Source organism: Chiloscyllium punctatum, chromosome 20 (genome assembly GCF_047496795.1).
Source record: "Chiloscyllium punctatum isolate Juve2018m chromosome 20, sChiPun1.3, whole genome shotgun sequence".
NCBI classification, from domain to species: domain Eukaryota; kingdom Metazoa; phylum Chordata; class Chondrichthyes; order Orectolobiformes; family Hemiscylliidae; genus Chiloscyllium; species Chiloscyllium punctatum.
The window spans coordinates 30,814,205-30,835,215 of NC_092758.1; the positions used below are offsets into that span (position 1 = coordinate 30,814,205).

The following is a 21,011-nucleotide window of genomic DNA, read 5'->3' on the forward strand; positions in this document are numbered from 1 at the left end:
GGGATCACTGCAGAATTGAGACTAAAGTAGGAAGGAGTGCCCTTATCTTCTCCATACTCTGCAATTCATTCGGGGTGTGTAAGGTTGAGTAGAGTTTTCCTGCTTATGCATTGACCTGTGAGGCCTTAAGTGGCAGAGTAAGGGCCTCTTAATGGATCTGTCTCCCACTGAGTATATTGAATAAACATGGCATTGTTGGGGGAGGGGTTGCAGGGGATGGTGTAGAGTGGATTAGATACCTCTGCCACATTAGGTTAATGTCAGGTAAGATCTAGTAGCCTGTTTCGGTGTTCTGGGTTGGAGCAAAGGGGATGGGAGGATGAGCCTCTTTGTGACTGTCAGAGAAAATGGCAACTGCTCTCCATGTCCCTCAGGAACAATTCCACCCCTTTCCAGGGTCTGCCTCACTAGCCTCAGTGAACCTGACCAACTCCTCCTCCACTGTTACTGGTCCTGGGCCTAAAGAACTGCCAGCTCTCCAATTGGCCAGGAACTCTTGGGGAAGGCTTCTCTTCCCTAAAAGCGGTAGAAGACCCAATGATAGACCATTACTTGCCTGAAGCACATAGAGTCACTCCAGGGCTCTCAGACATGATTGCTGCAGGTTCTGATGTTTTCCAGCTACTCCACCCATGCCATCCCTTTGGCATCATGGCACACTTTGTGCATATCCCATCTCAGTACAACTGTCTCAAGTCCATTCAGTTCATCTCAATTTATTATTTTTTTGTGTGGGTATTGCTGGCTGGGCCAGCGTTTGATGCCCATCCCTATTTGCCCTTCAAAGGCTGCCTTTTTAAACTGTTGCAGTAGCGTGCCATAGGTAGACCCACAGTGCCCTTAGGGAGGGAATGACCCAGTGATACTGAAGAAACAGCGATGAATTTCCATGTCAGGATGGTGAATGCCTTGGAGGGGATCTTGCAGGTGGTGGTGTTTCCATCTGCTGCCCTTGTCCTTTGAAATGTACGTGGTTGTGAGTTTAAATATATATTCAGATCACAGCTAAGAAGCAAGAAACTGATCTTGCACCATTTGAATCAGAAATTAAACCAAGTGCAGTTTGAGAAATACCTACAGTCTAAATATTTGGCCCAGAATCTGAGATAACAAAAATTATGGAGTTAAAAAGTTCAATCATGAAAGGAAGATGTCTGGAGCTTCAAGATAAATTCAAGACCATTGGACCTTCATTTAGGATGGATGGGTCACACCTACAAAGACAGAAACTAACTTAAGCAACAAATATTGTAAACGTGTAGAGAGAAAATCAATAGGAGTAGGAAATGCTTGGAGAAAAGCTATTATCTTAAGGCAAGGACCATCAAGAAGAAGTACAACAATTTTAAGGAATAAGAAGTTAGTCAGGAAGAAAGAGATCTTAAAGTGCAAATTGGATCAGATTAATATGCAATATTCAAAAGTTGTTGATCTGCAGAGACCATAGCTATAAGTGAAACCCACCATCAAGCCAAAAAAACACAAGAGTTTTTTTTTTAAATAAAGCTTACAAGACATGATTATTGAGCTTATAGAGACACAGCATGCCTTCACCAAGATTAAAGTTGAACAGAGGAACAAATTGAAAAGCTCAGACCTTATGAATTGACAGTCTAGCTCCCTCAGTGAGACTATTGTATGTAAGTCAAGCTCTTGGCTGAAAATAGCATAATCAAGCCCTGGAGGCTGAAAATGAAAGATTGCTGAAGATTTGGAAACATCTTGTCCAAGCTGATTCAATAGAGAGATAGTTTGATGGAGAAACAAGTCTCTTCATTTCAAAAATGCAAATAACTTCAAGATCGCAGTGAATGCCAAGCTAAACAAATAATGACTGATGACTTAATCCTTCAAACAGACACACCACAGAGAGGGAATAAGAATCTTTAGTCCATGGTTAATGACAGAGATTGCCTGTGGAACAAAATTGTCCTTTCTCATGGAATCCTTGAAATGTTCCTAGCTGCACCTCAGCACTCGCATATTGCTGCAAGTGTTGAAGTGAAACAAGTACCTTTAGAAAGAGAAATTAATTCACCTCCAACACCTAGAGCAAAGCTGATAGAAAGGAATGAGAAATTTAATTCCTTGGATTCTTTTTCAAGAGGCAGTGAGCATTTAAGTCTTGGAGTATTCTCCTTTGAGTCAATCTTTCCTTGATTGATCCTCACTCTCTGTTTCCTGTTTGTCAATCAGTTCTTGATCCATCCCAATACCTTGCTTCTATTCCATCTGCTTTAACTTTGCCCACTAACCTTTTATGAGGGACCTGACCAAAAGCCTTCTGAAAATCCAAATGCATTACATCCATTGGATCCCCCTTATCTATTTTACTAGTTACAGCCTCAAAAAAACTTCAGTAAATTTGTTAACTGTGATTTGCCTCTCATAAACTCATGCTGACTTTTCCAATCCCATTACTTTTTTCCAAATATTCTGCCATCTTTTATAATAGACTCACATTTTCACCTTGATTGATGTTAGGTGAAGAAGTCTGTGATTCTTTTTATTTTTCTCTCCCCCTTTTTCAATATTATGGTTACATTTACCATCCTGCAATCTGTAGCATCTCCTTCAGTGTCTGTAGAATTTTGCAAGATCCAATTTTTCCAGGGCCACTTTCTTTAATACTCTGAAGACAGGTTTTAAGAAATATTTTTTAAAAAGATCAGTTTGGTTTAGAAATGTTTGCATGCTTACATCTTTGTAAGATGATGGATATGTGTAAAATCAAATCCATGCGGAATTGGATAGTTTTGTGTATTGTGCACTTTTGCTAATGATTGAAATGTCCAGTGTAAGTTGTTTTCCAATGATGGTGCCAGGAAATGACATCACCAACCCAAAGAAACCCAAACATATAAATTGAAAGCAGGAATTTTCAGCATTGCTTCGCATGAGGTCCATTGAAGATGTTAGCTAGTATGTTACAAAATGTCTGGAAATGAACCTTTCAGCTCAGTGAGCAAACTTACATCCAACGGTGCCAGTTGCCAAGCTGCTTAGCCTTGGTGGCACATATCCTCATTGATGATGTCAACATCTTCCTCTGTTGTTAGCACGTGTCTCAGGTGAAAAAGCTAGCCTTACAGCCTTCAGCTCAAGCTCACAAGTATCTTTGAAGCGGGGGCTATAGATTTCCTACTGTTTGTTTGTCTCCAGCTCTCATCAAGCAGAAAATCATTACATATGTGACTGTGCTTTAAGTCTTCAGACATGCCTAAGTCAATAAGGTCTCTTGAAGACTGCCAACAGGTTTAGGAGATTTGCCTCTGAGAAAACGGCTGCAGTCACGATTTTATCCACAAGATGCCCGGACACACACAAACAGCAATGACGGAAGTTGTTCAGCTTCCTTTCTTGATAGTTGCTCATTTTTCATAAACTTACAAAGTTCTGAAAACACAGGATCATAAACAGGATCTTAGCCCAAACAGCTAGTTTGATGTTATTCCATGCATGTTTTGCGAATCGCTCAAATTTGCTAGCTGCTTTCACTATGCATGTACAGAGTTTTTCATCAAGGGGCAACCTGGACTTAACAGAATTAGAACCACTTCTTGTAGTTTACTGTGATCAAGGGCAAAGATAGAGTCAGAGTCATAGAGATGTACAGCATGAAAACAGACCCTTCGGTCCAACCTGTCCATGCTGACAAGATATCCCAACCCAATCTGATCCCACCTGCCACCACCCAGCCCATATCCCTCCAAACCATTCCTATTCATATACCCATACAAATGCCTCTTAAATGTTGCAATTGTACCAGCCTCCACCACTTCCTCTGGCAGCTCATTCCATACATGTATCACCCTGTGTGAAAAAGTTGCCCAGTAGGTCTCTTTTATATCTTTCTCCTCTCACCCTAAACCTATACCCTCTAGTTCTGGACTCCCTGACCTCAGGGAAAAGACTTTTCCTATTTATCCTATCCATGCCCCTCATAATTTTGTAAACCTCTATAAGGTCACCCCTCAGCCTCCAACACTCCAGGGAAAACAGCCCCAGCCTGTTCAGCCTCTCCCTATAGCTCAAATCCTCCAACCCTGGCAACATCCTTGTAAATCTTTTCTGAACCCTTTCAAGTTTCACAACATCTTTCCGATAGGAAGGAGACCAGAATTGCATGCAATATTCCAACAGTGGCCTAACTACTGTCCTGTACAGCCGCAACTTGATCTCCCAACCCCTGTACTCAATACTCTGACCAATAAAAGAAAGCATACCAAACGCCTTCTTCACTATCCTATCTACCTGCGACTCCACTTTCAAGGAGCTATTAACCTGCACTCCAAGGTCTCTTTGGTCAGCAACACTCCCTACTCGTGAGATAACCACAGTTCTCTTGAAGCATATGACCAGGGAGAACTGGCTACAGGCCTGACAATGATGCTGCTTGAGCCTGTGTAGCTAACTTTGTGTGTGAACAACTAGCATGGCATCTTCAGCTAGAGTTCTCCAAATGCTGTCTTTGCTTTTCATATGGACAAGTCCAAAACTTTCCTTCTGACCTAAAATTTAGTTAAACTCTACCCAAAATTTCAAGGAGGAAAAACTCAAGATGATGGAGAATAAAATACCAAACAGAGTCCCATTTCACTCCATTGTTCACCCTGAAACCATCAGAAATGGAGCCATCATGCTGTGCATTACAGTGCATGCTGTCAGAAAAGAACCAGATAAGAGCGAGGAGTTTTCATTGGTGGCCAAATTTCCTCAGAAGTTTGCTGAGGTCTGCTTTGCTGATTAGATTTAATTGGCAAGAATTACTAAAGTAAGGTAAAGAGAAATATTCTACTCCCTACTTTTCTTATCGTGGTGTTTAGAGAAGATCATGTGCACTGAAGATCTGACAAAACATAAACCACACTTTGCTACAATACACCCAGCCTGTAAGTGGGTAGAGTCTTTCAAGCATAACCCAAGTACAGGTTGTCCTTGTATCACTGAGAAGTGAGATGCTTCCATAGTTGCTGATGATCACAAAGATCCTGTGGAATGCATCTTTCTTTCCAACAAAGAAGGAATTCATAGAAGATGGGGTGTTTGGGCTTGAGTGTTTCAGCTAGACTTCTATTTTTGTATCTTACCAGTCTACGTGCTCGGCAGTCAGTGGCCTTTTCACATTCAGATGATTATTCTTCATTTAACTCAGAGGGAAGAAGTTCCTGCTCATCCAGCATTGTCAAACAAGCATTATGGCAAATCAGATGGTGGAAGTGTTGAGAGCGGTGCTTTTGACTTAGAACTAAATAACGTCAAAGCCAATGTGGAATCTGATATTGTGCATTTCTATAGTACTCTCTTTGTTCTAGATGGGACTATGAACAAATTAATACTGGGAGGCAAGAGATTCTGGAATAAGCGCACAAAATGGCCAAAAGCATGACTCAGTATGCTCATGCCATGCACCACATCACAGACTAGAAAATTTTGGGTTAGGTCTTAAAATTTCTTATGCAATAAATTTCTCATCTATCGAAAATGCATTGCACAGAAATTATTTATATTTTCACAGGTATTCATTATGATTTCCTGCCTTATATTCTGATTGGAGGTTCGACTGTGTTTTCAGCAATTCTGGTCTTATTCCTGCCTGAAACACTCAATGTTCCTCTCCCAGAAACCATTAACCAGATGCAGAAAATTAAGGGGTAAGTGAGTAAAGTTATTTTGTGCATAAGAATGAGAATGTTAACTTTAATTCTGTGAGGGTTTAAGAGATCAGCAATGATGGGTGGTTTGGCCAAGTGGGATTTAATTCAAACGGAATAAAGTGGTTTCTGGAGAGGCTCATAAGATTTCCTTTCGGACAAGTTGGGTAGAGTTTGAGTTAATCCCTTCCTCACCCCAGAACAGCAGGGAGATCGGATATGAAATTTGACAGCAAACATGTTGTGGAACTCCTATGACCTTAAGAATTCCTCCCAATTAAGTCCACAACCAGAATGATCAGGGATAGAAAATTAAGGGTATCACATGGCCCCATTGGTATTCTGCTAGTGGTGACGGAGTGGCCATACTGTGGGGACAAGCTGTCAGTTATACCCTGGTGGGTTGCTGGTGGCTCAGCGGAGAGTTAATCATGCTTGGGCACCCTCGGCCCAACAGAGTGACTCAATGGCAGCAAGGGCCAAAGCCAGCAGGAGAATGACTCCAGTCTTTAATGCTACATTTCTACCCCCAACCCCTCACTTCCTGACTGGCCTCAGTAAATCAGCCTCACCTAACTGGGTTCCTTGCTCAATGGCTGATTTTCATTTCTAGGTCCTTTGCAATACTGACTGTACTGCTGAGTGCAAGTTGGAAGTTTAGCGTTTAGCCTCCAAGTATTAAATGGCTGAGGGGGTCGCTGGCATCATTGCCTGCTGACTTGTTAATTGATGAGGAAAGAAACTCCACCATTTATTACATTCTGCTATTGTAATTTACAGCACAAAAACTGGCCAATGCAGCCCAGTGTACAGTGCCAGCAGTGCTGCTCCATAACAACAACTTCAGATCAGCATCTTCAGTATGTTGATATAACTTTATCATAGCATGAGGCTGCTCCATTGTAACTCCTGTTTTATGTTATTTTACTATGTGTTTTCGGTAGTTTTAGTGCCAGATAGCCAAAATATTGTGTAATGATGGAAGATTTGGCTGTGGGAGCTTATCTGAATTCCTCACTTGCACTGACCAGTCAGGATCTTCTGGAGAACTCTGACATTAAATCACGGCCTGTGCCCTTGACACCTTCTGGATGCCAATTCTGTTTGGACATGATCCGAGAAGATCTATCAAGTAACTTCTGGTCTTCACCCAATCTGTTCAGTCAGATACAATCCCCCTGCATCTCCTTTTTATTTCCATTTTTTTAAATTAATTATAAAATACCACATGAGCTCAGTTTGTGTTTCACAGTTTTGAGTCAGAAGAGCGTATATTCTCAAGTCAAGTCTAAGAACTATAATAGATTGTCACATTGCTGTTTGTGGGAGTTTACTGTGCACAAATTGATTGACTAAAACAAGAGGCCATGGTGTTAGGAGCAAAAACATGGCATGGAAAAAGGATTGGCTAACTGGCAGAAAGAGCGATGGAGGAGTATTTCGCACGACAGCAGCCAGTGACGAGTGGAGTTCCACAGGGGTCAGTGTTGGGACCACAACTATTCATGTCATACATTAATGATATTGACTAAGGACATGATGGCAAAATGTTGCTAAATTTGTAGATGTCACAAAGATAGTAGAGGGGCAGGTGGTGTTGAGGGAGCAGAGGCTGCAGAAGGACTTTGGCAATTAGGAGAATGGGCAAAGAACTGACAGATGGAATATAATTTGGGAAAATGTGAGATTATGCATTTAGGAAGAATAGAGGTATAGACTATTTTCTAGGCAGGGAAAGCCTTCAGAAATCTGAAATACAAAGAGACTAGGGAATCCTAAGTCAGCGTTCTCAATGTTGACATGCAGGTTCAGCTGGTAGTCAGAAAGGCAAATGCAAGTTAGCATTCATTTGGAAAGCAGAGGTGTATTAGTGAGGCTGCGCAAAGGTCTGGTCTCACCACATTTGGAATATTGAGAGAAATTTTGGGCTTTGTATCTAACAATGTGCTGGCCTTGGACTGTCCAGAGGAGGTTTACAAGAATGATCCCAGCGATGAAGAGCTTGTCATATGAGGAGCAGTTGAGGATTCTGGATCAGTGCTTGATGGAGTCCAGAATGTTGATGTGGTGGATCTCATTGAAACTTATTGTACACTGAGGAGCCTGGATATTTTGTATACTGAGAAGAGGAAGAATTTCTTCAGCCAGAGGCTGGTTAATCTGTGGAGCTCATTGTCAGAGTGCTGTGGGTGCCAGTCGTTGATTGTATGTAAGACAGAGATGGATAGGGCTTGATTGGTTAGGGCGATTAAGGGTGAGGGGGAGAGGGCAAGAGAATTCAATTGAGAAACACGTCAGCCATGATCAAATGGTGGAACAGATTCATTGGACTGAATTGTCTAATTCTGCTCCTGCTTCTTTTTACCTTATGGTCTTATACCCTGAGATCCTGAAAGGTAATACATAAATTGTTTTTCTTTGAAGAAATACATTTTTAATTCCCCTGTTAATTTGCCCATGTTACTCATAGTAACATTTAGTAACTCTTTCCATCTCTTAGGATGAAGGCAAATTTAGCTTTCACTGAGACAAACACCACAATCCCCACTTGTATTACTGATCACAATATGGATCAGGCAGTGAATGTACTATCTCTGATGACTCTAGGTCTCAATATCACATTTTAAAGCAAATCTTCTTGTAAAACAAAGAACATTGCATATTATCACTGGATTGAGATATCAATTGGCCTTCTAGCAACATTGACTTGTTAATGCAACATGCTAGGAGCAGGAGTAGGCCATCTAGCCCTTTGAGCCTGCTCTGCCATTCAGTAAGATCATGGCTGATCTTTTTGTGGACTCAGATCCACTTACCCACCCTCTCACCGTTACCCTTAATTCCTTTATTGTTCAAAAAAAAATCTCTTAGCATCAACTACTTCACTGGGCCGGGCATTCCATAGATTCACAACCCTCTGGAGAAGTAGTTCCTTCTCAATTCAGTCCTAAATCTGCTCCCTATAATTTTGAGGCTATGCCCTCTTGTCATGGTTTCACTTGCCAGTGGGAGCATCCTCTCTACTTCTATCTTGTCTATCCTCTTCATAATTATATATGTTTCTTTAAGGTCCCCCCTCATTTTTCAAAATTCCAATGAATGTAATCCCAAATTTACTCAGTCTCTCATCATAAGCCAAATCTGGAATCAATTGAGTGAACCTTCTCTGCACCCCCTCTGGTGCCAGATCATCCTTTCTCAAGTAAGGAAACCAAAACTGCACACAGTACTCCAGGTGTGGCCTCACCAGCACTCTACACAGATGCAACATAACCTCCCTACTTTTAAACTCTATCTCTTCAGCAATGAAAGACAAAATGCCATTTGCCTTCCTAATTACCAGTTGTACCTGCAGACCAACCTTCTGTGATTCATGCACAAGGACACGCAGGTCCTTCTGCACAGTAGCATGCTGCAACATTTTACCATTCAAGTTATAGTTCTTTTTACTGTTATTCCGACCAAAATGGATGACTTCACATTTATTATCATTGTATTCCATCTGCCAGATATTTGCCCAATCACTTAAAGTATCTAAGTTCCTCCGCAAAGTTTCACAGTCCTCTGCATTATTTGCTCTGCTAGTCATCTTAGTGGTAAAAACAATAACTGCAGATGCTGGAAACCAAATTCTGGATGAGTGGTGCTGGAAGAGCACAGCAGTTCAGGCAGCATCTAACGAGCAGCGAAATCGACGTTTCGGGCAAAAGCCCTTCATCAGGAATAAAGCCTGAAGCGTGGAGAGATAAGCTAGAGGAGGGTGGGGGTGGGGAGAGAGTAGCATAGAGTACAATGGGTGAGTGGGGGAGGAGATGAAGGTGATAGGTCAGGGAGGGGAGGGTGGAGTGGATAGGTGGAAAAGGAGCTAGGCAGGTCGGACAAGTCCGGACAAGTCAAGGGGACAGTGCTGAGCTGGAAGTCATCTTAGTGTCATCTGCAAACTTTGACACACTACATATCCAAATCATCTATATAAATTGTAAATAATTGTGGTCCCAAAACTGCACCCTGAGGTACACCACTGATTACGGATTGCCAACCAGGATAGCACTTAGTCATCCCCACTCTTTGCTTCCTGTTAGTTAACCAATCCTCCATCCATGTTAATTCTTTACCCATAACACCATGCATCCTTAGCTTATGCAGCAGCCTCTTGTGTGGCACCTTGTTGAAGGCCTTTTGGAAGTCGAGGTACAACACATCTACTGGGTCCCTATTGTGCACTATGCTGTTCATAGAATTCCAAAAGATTCGTTAAGTGTGAGCTGCCCTTTATGAACCCATGCTGCGCCTGCCCAACAGAACAATTTCTATCGAAATGCCTTGCTATTTCTTCCTTGATAATAGACTCCCACATCTTCCCCACTACAGAAGTTAAGCTAACCAGTCTATAATTCCCCATCTTTTGTTTACTAATCTTTTTAAGTAGTGGCATTCCATTTGCTGTTTCCAATCTGCTGGAACTGCCCAAGAGTCAACGAATATTTGAAAGTTACCATAAGAGCACTTGCTATTTCTCCTTCCATCTCTTTTAGTACCCCAAGATGCATTCCATCAGGGCCAGGAGACTGGACTATCCTTAGCTCCATTAGCTTGTTCAACACTACCTGTTCTGTGATAATGATGGTTTCCAGGTCCTCACCTACCTTTACCTCTTTCTCAATTACTGGCAAGTTGTTCATATCCTCCATTGTGAAGACCAATGCAAAATACCTATTCAATGCCTTGGCCACTTCATCATATTCCATGATTAAATGCCCCTTCTCATCCTCTAAAGGACCAACATTTACTTTAGCCACTCTTTTTCATTTTATATATTTATAGAAATGTTTGCTACCTGGCTTTGTATTCTATATTAGTCTTTTTTCCATGTTCTACGTTACTTTTCTTTATAGTTCTTTTTGTGGCTTTCTGTTGACCTTTAAAGCTTTCCCAATCTTCTCGTTTCCTACTGATCTTGACCACTTTGTGTGCCTTCTCATTGGAGTTTGATAGCCTCCCTTATTTCTTTAGACACACATAGCAGATTACCCCTTTCCCTACAGTCCTTCCTTTTCACTGGAATACACTTTTGCTGAGCACTTTGAAAAATTACTTTGAAAGTCCTCCACTGCTCATCAACTGTCCCACCATAAAGTATTTGGTTCCAGTCTACTTTAGCCAAATCCTCCCTCATCCATTGTAGTCTCCCTTATTTAAGCAAAGGACACTGGTACCTTCACACTGTCCATTTGTATTCTAAATTCAACCATACTGTGATCACTCCTTCCAAGAGGATCCCTAACTAGGGGGTCATTAATTATTCCTATCCCATTTCACAGGACCAGATCCAAGATAGCTTGCTCCCACATCGGTCCCATTACATATTATTCAAGAAAACTATCGTGGATACACTCAACAAGCTCCTCCTCAAGGCTACTCTGACTGAGTTGGTTCAATGAATCAACATGCAGATTAAAATCTCCCATGATAATTGCCTTACCATTTTGAAAGGCATTAGTTAATTATTTGTTTATTGCCCACCCCAATGCAATAGACTATGCCAGTCAGTGACATTTTCTTCTTAGAATTTCTAATTTCCACCCAAATAGATTCAACCTTGTTTGCCATAGAACCTATATCATCTCTCAGCACCTACCTGATGTCATCCTTGAATATCAGAGCTATACCACCTCCCTTACCTACCTGTCTGTCCTTCCAAATAGTCTATTACCCTTGGCTATTTAACTCATAGTCATGAACATTCTGTAACCATCTCTCCATAATGGCTACTAAACAATATTCATTCCCGATGATTTGTGCCGTTAACTCTTCAAACTTGTTACGAATGCTGTGAGCATTCAGGTAAAGTGCCCTTATGCTAGTTTTCAAACCACAGCATCTCTAATAATAGCTCCTGAGTTATCTTTCCTTTCTACTTTCATAGTCTACCTTGAACTTAAACCCTCCTGCACACATCCTAATCTGCTACTTATTTTTTTATTTGCCATCATACTTTCTGTCGTTTTCCCCTTCCATTCCCCCCCGACTCACTAGTTTAAAGCCCTAGTGACCACCCTTTTCACTAGAACACTGGTTCCAGATCGGTTCAGGTGGAGACCGTCCCACTGGTACAGACCATCCCATCGGTACAGATCCCTCCTGTTCCAAAACTGATGCCAATGCCCCATGAAATGGAGCCCCTCGTTCCCACACCACTCCCTTAGCCACGTGTTTACTTCTCTAAATTTCTTATCCCTAAGCTAATTAGCACGTGGCTTGGGTAATCATCCAGCGATTGTGACATTCGAGATCCTGTCATTTAATTTTGTTCCTAGTGCAAGATCATCCCCATACAGGTCCTCCATTCTAGCTTTGCCTATATTACTTGCCCCAACGTGGACCACAAGAACAGGATCCTCCCCCTCCCACTCCAATATCCTTTCAAGCCAGTCAGAGATGTCCTGCACCCTTGCACTGGGCAGGCAACACACCATGCAGACTCCCAATCTGGCTTGCAAACAATACTATCTATTCCCCTAATTCGAGAACCCCTATAACCCCTATAACCCCCTACTTGTCTTTTTGCTCCCCCCTCTTGAATGGTCTCCTGCATCATGGTGCAGTGGTCAGCTGGCTCATCCTCCCCGCAGCCCTTTTCCTCATCCATACAGGGAGCAAGCATCTTGTAGCTGTTGGATAAGGTCAAGAGCAGAGGCTCCTCCATTCCTGAACTCAGAATCTCCCTATCTGCCTCACTTACAGTCACACCCTGTTGTTCCTGATCACTGACTGAATTTGAATTACTTAATCTACCGGGTGTGACTGCCTCCTGAAACAAAGTGCTCAGGTAACTTTCCCCCTCCCGGCTGTGCCGCAATGTTTGAAGCTCAGATACCAGATCATTACTTCTGAGTCTGAGTTCTTCCAGCAACCAACACTTGCTACAGATGTGGTCACTGTCATTCACAATGGGATGAGGAATGAGGCAGGGAACGTCTGGGCTGGAGAGATAAATGTGATCACAATGTGATTAGCCAGCTCTCACATCATATAGCTACAGCACATCATCGGCCCAGCTATTTCTAATAAGTTACTTATTACTTTATCTAAATTGATGAGTTAATTAATTTCTAATACTTGTGTTATGCTCTTTTGCATGCTCTCCACCCACTTCCTACCAGCCAATCAGATCACAGCTTCCCTGTGACGTCTCTTCAGTATTTTTTGCAGCAACAGTGTATGACTAGTCAACATAGCTTTGTGCGTGGGAAATCATGTCTCACAAACTTGATTGAGTTTTTTGAAGAAGAAACAAAGACAATTGATGAGGGCAGAGCGGTAGACCTGACCTATATTGACTTCAGTAAGGCGTTCGACAAGGTTCCCCATGGGAGACTGGTTAGCAAGGTTAGATCTCACTGAATACAGGGAGAGCTAGCCATTTGGATACAGAACTGGCTCAAAGGTAGAAGTCAGAGGTTGGAATTGAGGATTGTCTTTCAGACTGGAGACCTGTGTCATAAGGATCGGTGCTGGGTCCACTACTTTTTGTCATTTATATAAATAATTTGGATGTGAGCATAAGAGGTACAGTTAGTAAGTTTGCAGATGACACCAAAACGGAGGTGTTGTAGACAGAGAAGAAGGTTAGCTTGGATTACAACGAGATCTTGATCAGATGAGCCAATGGGCTGAGTAGTGGCAGATGGAGATTAATTTAGATAAATGTGAGGTGCTGCATTTTGGGAAAGCAAATCTTAGCAGGACTTATTCACTTAATGGTAAAGTCCTAGACAGTGTTGCTGAACAGGAGACCTTCGAGTGCAAGTTCAGTATTCCTGGAATTTGAAGTTGCACATAGGTAGGATAGTGAAGAAGGCATTTGTTATGTTTTCCTTTATTGGTAGAGTGTTGAGTTCAGGAGTTGGGAGGTCATGTTGCAGCTGTACAGGGCATTAGTTTGGCCACAGTTGGAATATTGTGTGCAATTCTGGTCTCCTTCCTATCGGAAATATGTTGTGAAACTTTATAGGGTTCAGAAAAGATTTACAAGGATGTTACCAGGGCTGGAGGATTTGAGCTAGAGGGAGAAGCTAAATTGGCAAGGACTGTTTTCCCTGGAGTGTCAGAGACTGAGGGGTGACTGTATAGAGGTTTATAAAATCATGAGGGGCATGGATAGGATAAACAGACAAGGTCTTTTTTCCTGGGGTGAGGGAGTCCAGAACTAGAGGACATAGCTTTAGGGTGAGAGGGGAAGATATGAAAGGGATCTTGGGGGCAACTTTTTCATGCAGAGGGTGGTACGTGTATGGAATGGGCTGCCAGAGGAAGTGATGGAGGCGAGTAGAATTGCAACATTTAAAAGGCATCTGGATGGGTATTTGAATAGGAAGGATTTAGAGGGTTATGGGCTGGCAGGTGGGACTAGATTGGGTTGGGATATCTGATTGGCATGGATGAGTTGGATCAAAGTCCATGATGTACATCTCTATGGCTCTATAACTAGGCCGCACACACAGAGCTCAGTGAGTTTTATATTCACTCTGTGCTGCTGTTGTTCTGCCTTCCGACTGTTCCCTGCAGACTTGGCTGCACACCCCAAGCTCAGTGACTTTTATACATACTTACTCACTCACTGCTGCTGCTTCTCTGAATGTTCCTCACAGTCTAGGCCGCACTCCCCAAGCTTTGAGTTTTATGCTCACTCTGTGCTGCTGCTGCTCCACCTTCTGAGTAACAGGGAGACATGTTGATATACCAAAGGAAGAAAATAAGCTATTGCATTTATTAGTTTGATATGCTTTAATGTCTTAACTTTTGGAGATATTCCTTTCCTCTTACAAACTTATTATTGAACTTAGATTGTTTGTGCTTGAGTCTCTTGATGACGCTTTTCAATTGACTGAAAACTGTGAATCTAACATGTAGAAATGTTTCATGTCTATTTTCCTAGAGACCCTAATTGTTTTATATGCTGTGAAATTAACCACAACCATTAATTATTGGGATGGATTGCTGCCACCAAATCAAGATTCTACACTGAGCCAAAAGACCTGTCTGGTTAAAACTAGTCGATGACGAGTCATGAATGAGTCTTAACAAAAAGAGACACTTGTCTTAGCAAGATATAGTTTATTGCCTGAAGATAATAGGTATAGGTTATTTGGCTAGGTAGCCATAGTAATTAATAAAATCAGGATACAATGATGACACATCTGACTCTATATGTGGGGCAGCACAGTTGCTCAACAGTTAGTACTGCTGCCTCATGGTGCCAGAGATCCAGGTTAGATTCCTGGTGACTTACCTGTGTGGAGTTGGCACATTCTTCCTGCAGTCCAAAGATGTACAGGTTAGGTGGATTGGTCATGGAGAATGCAGAGTTACAGAGGGGTGGGTCTGGATGGGATGCTCTTTGGAGGGTTATTGTGGGCTGAGTGGCCAGCTTCCACACTGTAGAGATTCTATGATCAAGATGCAAAGCTTCCCTACTCCCTGAGACTGTATGATATCATCAGATTGTGTGAAGCTGAATTCAGAACTATCAGTTTATATATGTATTTGCTTTATCTTTAATAATCAACAGTACAGTTATGCATTAGTACATTAACAAATTTCCTTACCATATCATCTGACAATAAATATTTCTGAATTAAGAATTAAATCTGTCTTGAAATTTTTAAATTGTATTTACTCAAATGTGACAGGAAGTGGAAAATGAGTTACATTCTTTATGACGGTGCTGTTTTTGATTTGATTGCAGGGCCAATTGTGTAAATACTCAGAACTCAATTTCATAAAACAGGAGAACACACTACAATGGTCAATAATAAGAAGGAGATTTATCCCAGCTTTGGGAACTGATTGGCAGAAACAGAGAAGTGGACATTCATTTACTGACAGTTTGCATTATGGACTATTACTATGTTAGAGTCATAGACGCATACAACATGGAAACAAAACCTTCAGTTTAACAAGTCCATGCTGAACATAATCCCAAACTAAACTTTACCTACCTGCCTGCTCCAGGCCCATATGCCTCCAAACCTTTCCTATTCACGTATTCATCCAAACATCTTTTAACATTATAACTGTACTTCCTCAGGAAGTTCATTCCACATGCGAACCGGCCTCTGTGTAAAAAATTTGCCTACGTCTTTTCTAAATTTCTCTCCTCACTTTAAAAATCTGTCCCCTAGTCTTGAAATTCCCCATCTTAGGGAAAAGACAACTACCATCAACTCTATTTAGATCTCTCAAACTTCTGTAAACTTCATTCAGGTCACCTCTCAACTTCCTAACCTCCAGTGGAAAAATATCCCACTCTCTCCAGCCTTTCTTTATAACTCAAACCTTTCATACCCAGCAACATCCTGGTAAATCTCTTCTGAATCCTGTCCAACTTGATAATATTCTTCCTATAACTGGCCAACCAGAACTGGACATTGTATTCCAGAAGAGGCCTCACCAATGTCCTGTACAACCTCAACATAACGTCCCAACCCCTATACTCAAGAGGACTAAGCAATGAAGACAAGCGTGCCAAATGCCTTTTTAACCACCCTGTCTATATGAGACACAAGCTTTGAATAATTATGTATCTGCATGCCTAAAAGCCTTTATTCTACAACACCAAAGGCCCTATTAGTTTTATAAGCCCTACCCTTGCTTGTTGTACTAAAATGCATTACCTCGCATTTATCCAAATTGAATGTGATCTTCCATGTTTCAGCCCATTGACACATTTGATCAAGATCCTTTTGCAATGTCAGAAAACCTTATTCACTGAAATGCCACCAATTTTGGTGTCAGCCACAAAACTTACTAAGCATACCTTCTATATTCTCATCCAAAACATTTATATAAATGAAAAACAAAAGAGGACCCAGAACTGATCCCTGTGGAACACTGCTGGTCACAGGCCTCCAGACCAAGAGGCAACCCTCCACCATTTCTCTGTTTCCTGCCAGTAATCCAATTACATATCCAATTGGCAAGCTCACCCTGAATTCCACGTGGCCTAACTTGATGAATTAGTCTACCGTATGGAACCTTATCAAAGGCATTACTGAAATCCAAATAAACAATGTTCACTGCTGTATTTTTGGTAACTTCCTCAAAAAACTCAATCAAGTTTGTGAGACACTATTTTCCTTGCACAAAATCGTGTTGACTATCCCAAATCATTTTTTAGTCTCTCCAAATGTCCCTAAATCCTACCTTTTATAATCACCTCCAACAATTTACCCACAACCGAAGTCAGACTCTAAGGCCTGGAGTTCTCCAGTTTCTCCTTACAACCTTTCTTAAACAGAGGTACAAGATTAGCCACCCTCCAGTTATCAGGCACCTCACCCATATTTATAGATGATGCAAATATTTCTGCAACAGGTCTCAATTTCCTCCCTTATTTCCCACAAGGTTTTGTGATATTAGATTAGGTCTTGGAGATTTATCCACATTTATATTCTCCAAGACCTCCAGAACTTCCTCTTCTGAAATGTGAAGATTATTCATTTAGTATTTGTCCCATTCCTGGGATTCAACATAAAGACAACCTCCTTGACCTTTAATAGGCCCTACCCTCCCTCTAGTTACTCTTTTGCTCTCAATGTATTTGTAGAATCTCTTTGGATTATCCTTAAATCTTATCTGCCAATGCTATCTCATATCCCCCTCTGTCTTACTGATTTCTCTCAAGAATGCCCTTATTCAAAGATTCAAATGAACCAAATTGTCTATATCTAAAATAAAGGCTATTATTCTTGACTAGAACCTCAATATCTTTATTCATTCATTGTTCCTTAATCTTATCACTCCAACAAGAACAAAATGCCTCTGAACTCTTGAATGCCTTGCACTTGTCAGATGTCCTTTTATCTGCGAACAGCCTACTCTAAGCAACTTCTTGTCTCATAGCATTAAACATTTGCCTTACTCCAATTAAAATCTTTAACTTTTATGGAAGGCATATCCTTTTGCATAACCATTTTCAAAGTAATAGAATTATAACTACTAGACCCAATGTGTTCCCCTACTTTTACTTCAGTCACCTGCCCTGCTTATTGCCTAAAAGAAAGTCTAGTTTTGCACCTTCCCTAGCAGGAGCATTCACATATTGATAAAGAAAAATTTCTTGCCCACATTTGACAAATCTTTCGCCATTCAAATCTTTAATGTAGTAATCCAAGTCAATTTTTGGAAAATTAAAATCCCTCATTATTACAGCTCTATTATTCATACATATATCTCAGATCTCTTTTTATGTATTTGTTTTTCTATAGTACAATCCCAAAATGATCTTTCCTTTTTTTATTTGTAATTTCTACCCATATATCTTTCACTGAACAATTTTTCAGAAATACCTTCCTTGTTACAGCAGTAATGTATTCCTTAATCAAAAACGCCACCCTCCACCTACATTGAACTGCCAGTCGTGTCCATCTCTCATCCAAGTTTCTGTAATAGCTATGACGTGTGAATCCCATGTTCTTAAATGTGCCCTGAGTTCATCAGTCTTTCCTCTAAGACCACTTGCACTGAAATAAATGCAGTTTAGTTCTTCAGTTATTACATACTCCAACTCTCTCTCGTCTTTCTTTTCTAATTGACATGCTCTCCTCACATTCAGTACCTTCCCCATCAATCCTTCCATTTACACTGCTACTTAGAATGCCTCCATTTTCCCTCTCTCACAATGTAAAATCTCCCTTAATATCTATTTGATAGATGAATAGCCACCAGAGACTTTGGAATTACTTTTTTATCTTTCCTTGACAGTCACCCATCTATATGACTGATCCTGCTGGGAAAGACCATCCTTTTTGAACAGGATGTTTCTATCTCAAAAGACATTCCAATTGTCCAAAAACCTGAATCCCTGCACAATAAACCAGCTCTTCGATCATTGATTTCTCATTTAACCTTCGTTCCTTCCCTCATTTGAGTTTAGCATTGGGAGTAAACCAGAAATTACTACTTTTCAAGTTTTAATTTTTAGTCTTCTACCTAATCTCTTACATCTGTCTCTGTACTGCTTTAATCTTTTCCCTAAAAATGTAATTGCTACCAACGTGTAAAATATTTTCTGGCTTCTCAATCTCACCTTTAACAACATACTTGAAAAGTTTAGAGAGATCATTAATTGTAGCACCAGGAAAACAACAAACCATCCTAAATATATGCTCACTGCCACAGAATCTCTTATCTGTGCCCTTGACAGGACAGCCCCTAATAATAATAATAATAATAATAATAATAATTCTATTAAATCATGTCAAATGCTGCCTAACATAAGAATCAGTCCAAAAACTGACTGGCCCTTCCATTTTGCTCAGAGAGACTGTCCCTTTCAGCAGTTCCAAAAACTGAACGTCTATTTGATAGAGGAATAGCCACTGGAGACTTTTGAACTACCTCCTTACCTTTCCTAACAGTCACCCATCTATCTGACTGATCCTGCTGGGTAATAACTTATCTAAATCTACTAGCCATCTCAATCTGTACCTTAGATGTGGCCTTAATAACTTTAAGCCTAAAAAGAGGATGTTTCAATAACACCTAATATGTAAAACAAACTACCTTTCATTACTTACAGAAATGAATGTTAAAATGGAAAAAAAACTATATATATATCAAACATATAAACACTTAAATAAAATCACTTAGCTGATTAACTGAATAAAAACAATTATTCTTCAATAAACTTGACGAAGAAGAAGAAAAATCTTCTTCAAAGCAGACCACATGTAGGACTCTCCAGAACAAAAACACAACTCTTTATATAAAAGGAAACTGTTTGGTTTCTCAAACAAAAAAACCTTTGTAACATAAACAAAAAAAACCTTTGCAATATAAATAAAAAAACTGTCTAAAATACATAGACTTGTTAATTTCTGAATTACAAATAAAAGAAACCAGCCATTCACTGGAGACCTTTAAAAGCCTTGTATTTAGAAAAAGTCAATTTGAGAAAAAAAGTCACAATATTGTTTGTTTGTTTTTTGTCCCCCCAATGTTAATAAAACAAAATGGAAAAAAAAATCTTATATTAGTAAACTATAATGACTATACTGACTGCATCAAAAGCTATAATAAGTCTTTAACTAAGCCTGCAAACCCAGGAGAAGCTGCAAGATCCACATAGCTCTGACTCTTGAAATTATTCTTGAAGTTATCTGAAATTTGCTTAACAATGCAATCAAAATCATCAAGGACTGAAGCTAAGTACTTAGATAAACAGAATGCTGCACTTTTATATGTTTCTGACTATTATTTGAAACCAACAATGTATTGTCATGTAACACAGATGTTTGTCCCTCTGTTTTGTCCACAAATGTATTATGTGGTCAAGTTTGACATTTAGTCAAAGACCAAAGAAGCACACTGGCTTGCTGGTTTCCTACAAACAGCAATGCAATGACTACAGTGTTAACAAGCAAACTTCATTTATATCCTTTATCTGTGCTGTGGGGGACCAAGGAGTGTTCTGATGGCAGTCTTCCAGTTGAGATATCTGTCTTCTCTGCCAGCAAGACACTGAGAGTGAGGCCACAATTACAGAGGGGGATCCTTGAGAAGCAACTCAGATTACTTTCACAGAACCTACATGACCTGATAAAAATCATTGTCAATGTCCCTCATCAGCTCCCATATCCTCTGGCACATGCTTCAGTGAGTTTAATTCTAAAATGACAATCCTGGTCCAACAACTACTGATTCACACATGAAAAGGAGTGTGCCTCTGAAAACAAACAAGAAATTAGGATACTTAATTATTGGACCCTTTCCAAGTGTTACCAAGCTCTTCATTTGTGCAGTGCCAATGGGGCCACAAGGCTTAACAGATCATACCCTGTTATGACAGGTAATAGAAATGATAATTAATCCCATATGGATTATATCCACATTCTGATTTATCCTTTAGAGAGGCCAATTTTTCTAATGACTGTGAAACAAGCAGCAGCAATAAAACAATGTTTTCCTTTCACCTGATACTTTTAACTGTTTATAGCCACTTTTACTCTGGTTTAATCCTCCAAACCTCACTACTGGATAAAAAAAAAATCATCAGGTTAAAATAAAACTGAGGAGATCAAAAATAAGCAACAAAGATTGGGACTAAAGTTGAGAAGGTCAGTTATCCTTTGTGATTTGGAGGTGCCAGTTTTAACATACACACACACACACACGGATATTTACTTGCTATTGTTTATATATTAATTAGGATGTATTTCTATATTCTAATTGATTTATAAATGACAGCAAATATTTATGGATAATGATAACATTGGTGAGAATTCTGATGAAAAGAAGACAATTTTATCCATCGTTTTCTGTGAACATGTTGGGATTGCACATAAATACTAATTA

The 21,011-nt window shown here is 40.3% G+C and overlaps 1 protein-coding gene across 2 annotated transcripts in view; it reads left to right on the forward strand.

Annotated features, from left to right (window-relative positions):
* LOC140492001 (organic cation/carnitine transporter 2-like) overlaps positions 1-19,896 on the forward strand; it is a 65,118-nt gene extending 45,222 nt beyond the window's left edge. For both annotated transcript variants that reach the window (XM_072590578.1, XM_072590579.1), the window contains 2 exons: positions 5,519-5,654; positions 15,403-19,896. In XM_072590578.1, the coding sequence (XP_072446679.1) occupies positions 5,519-5,654; positions 15,403-15,439 (173 nt within the window). In that variant the 3' untranslated portion in view covers positions 15,440-19,896. The remainder of the gene's footprint in view (positions 1-5,518; positions 5,655-15,402) is intronic.
* The last annotated feature ends 1,115 nt before the right edge of the window (positions 19,897-21,011 follow it).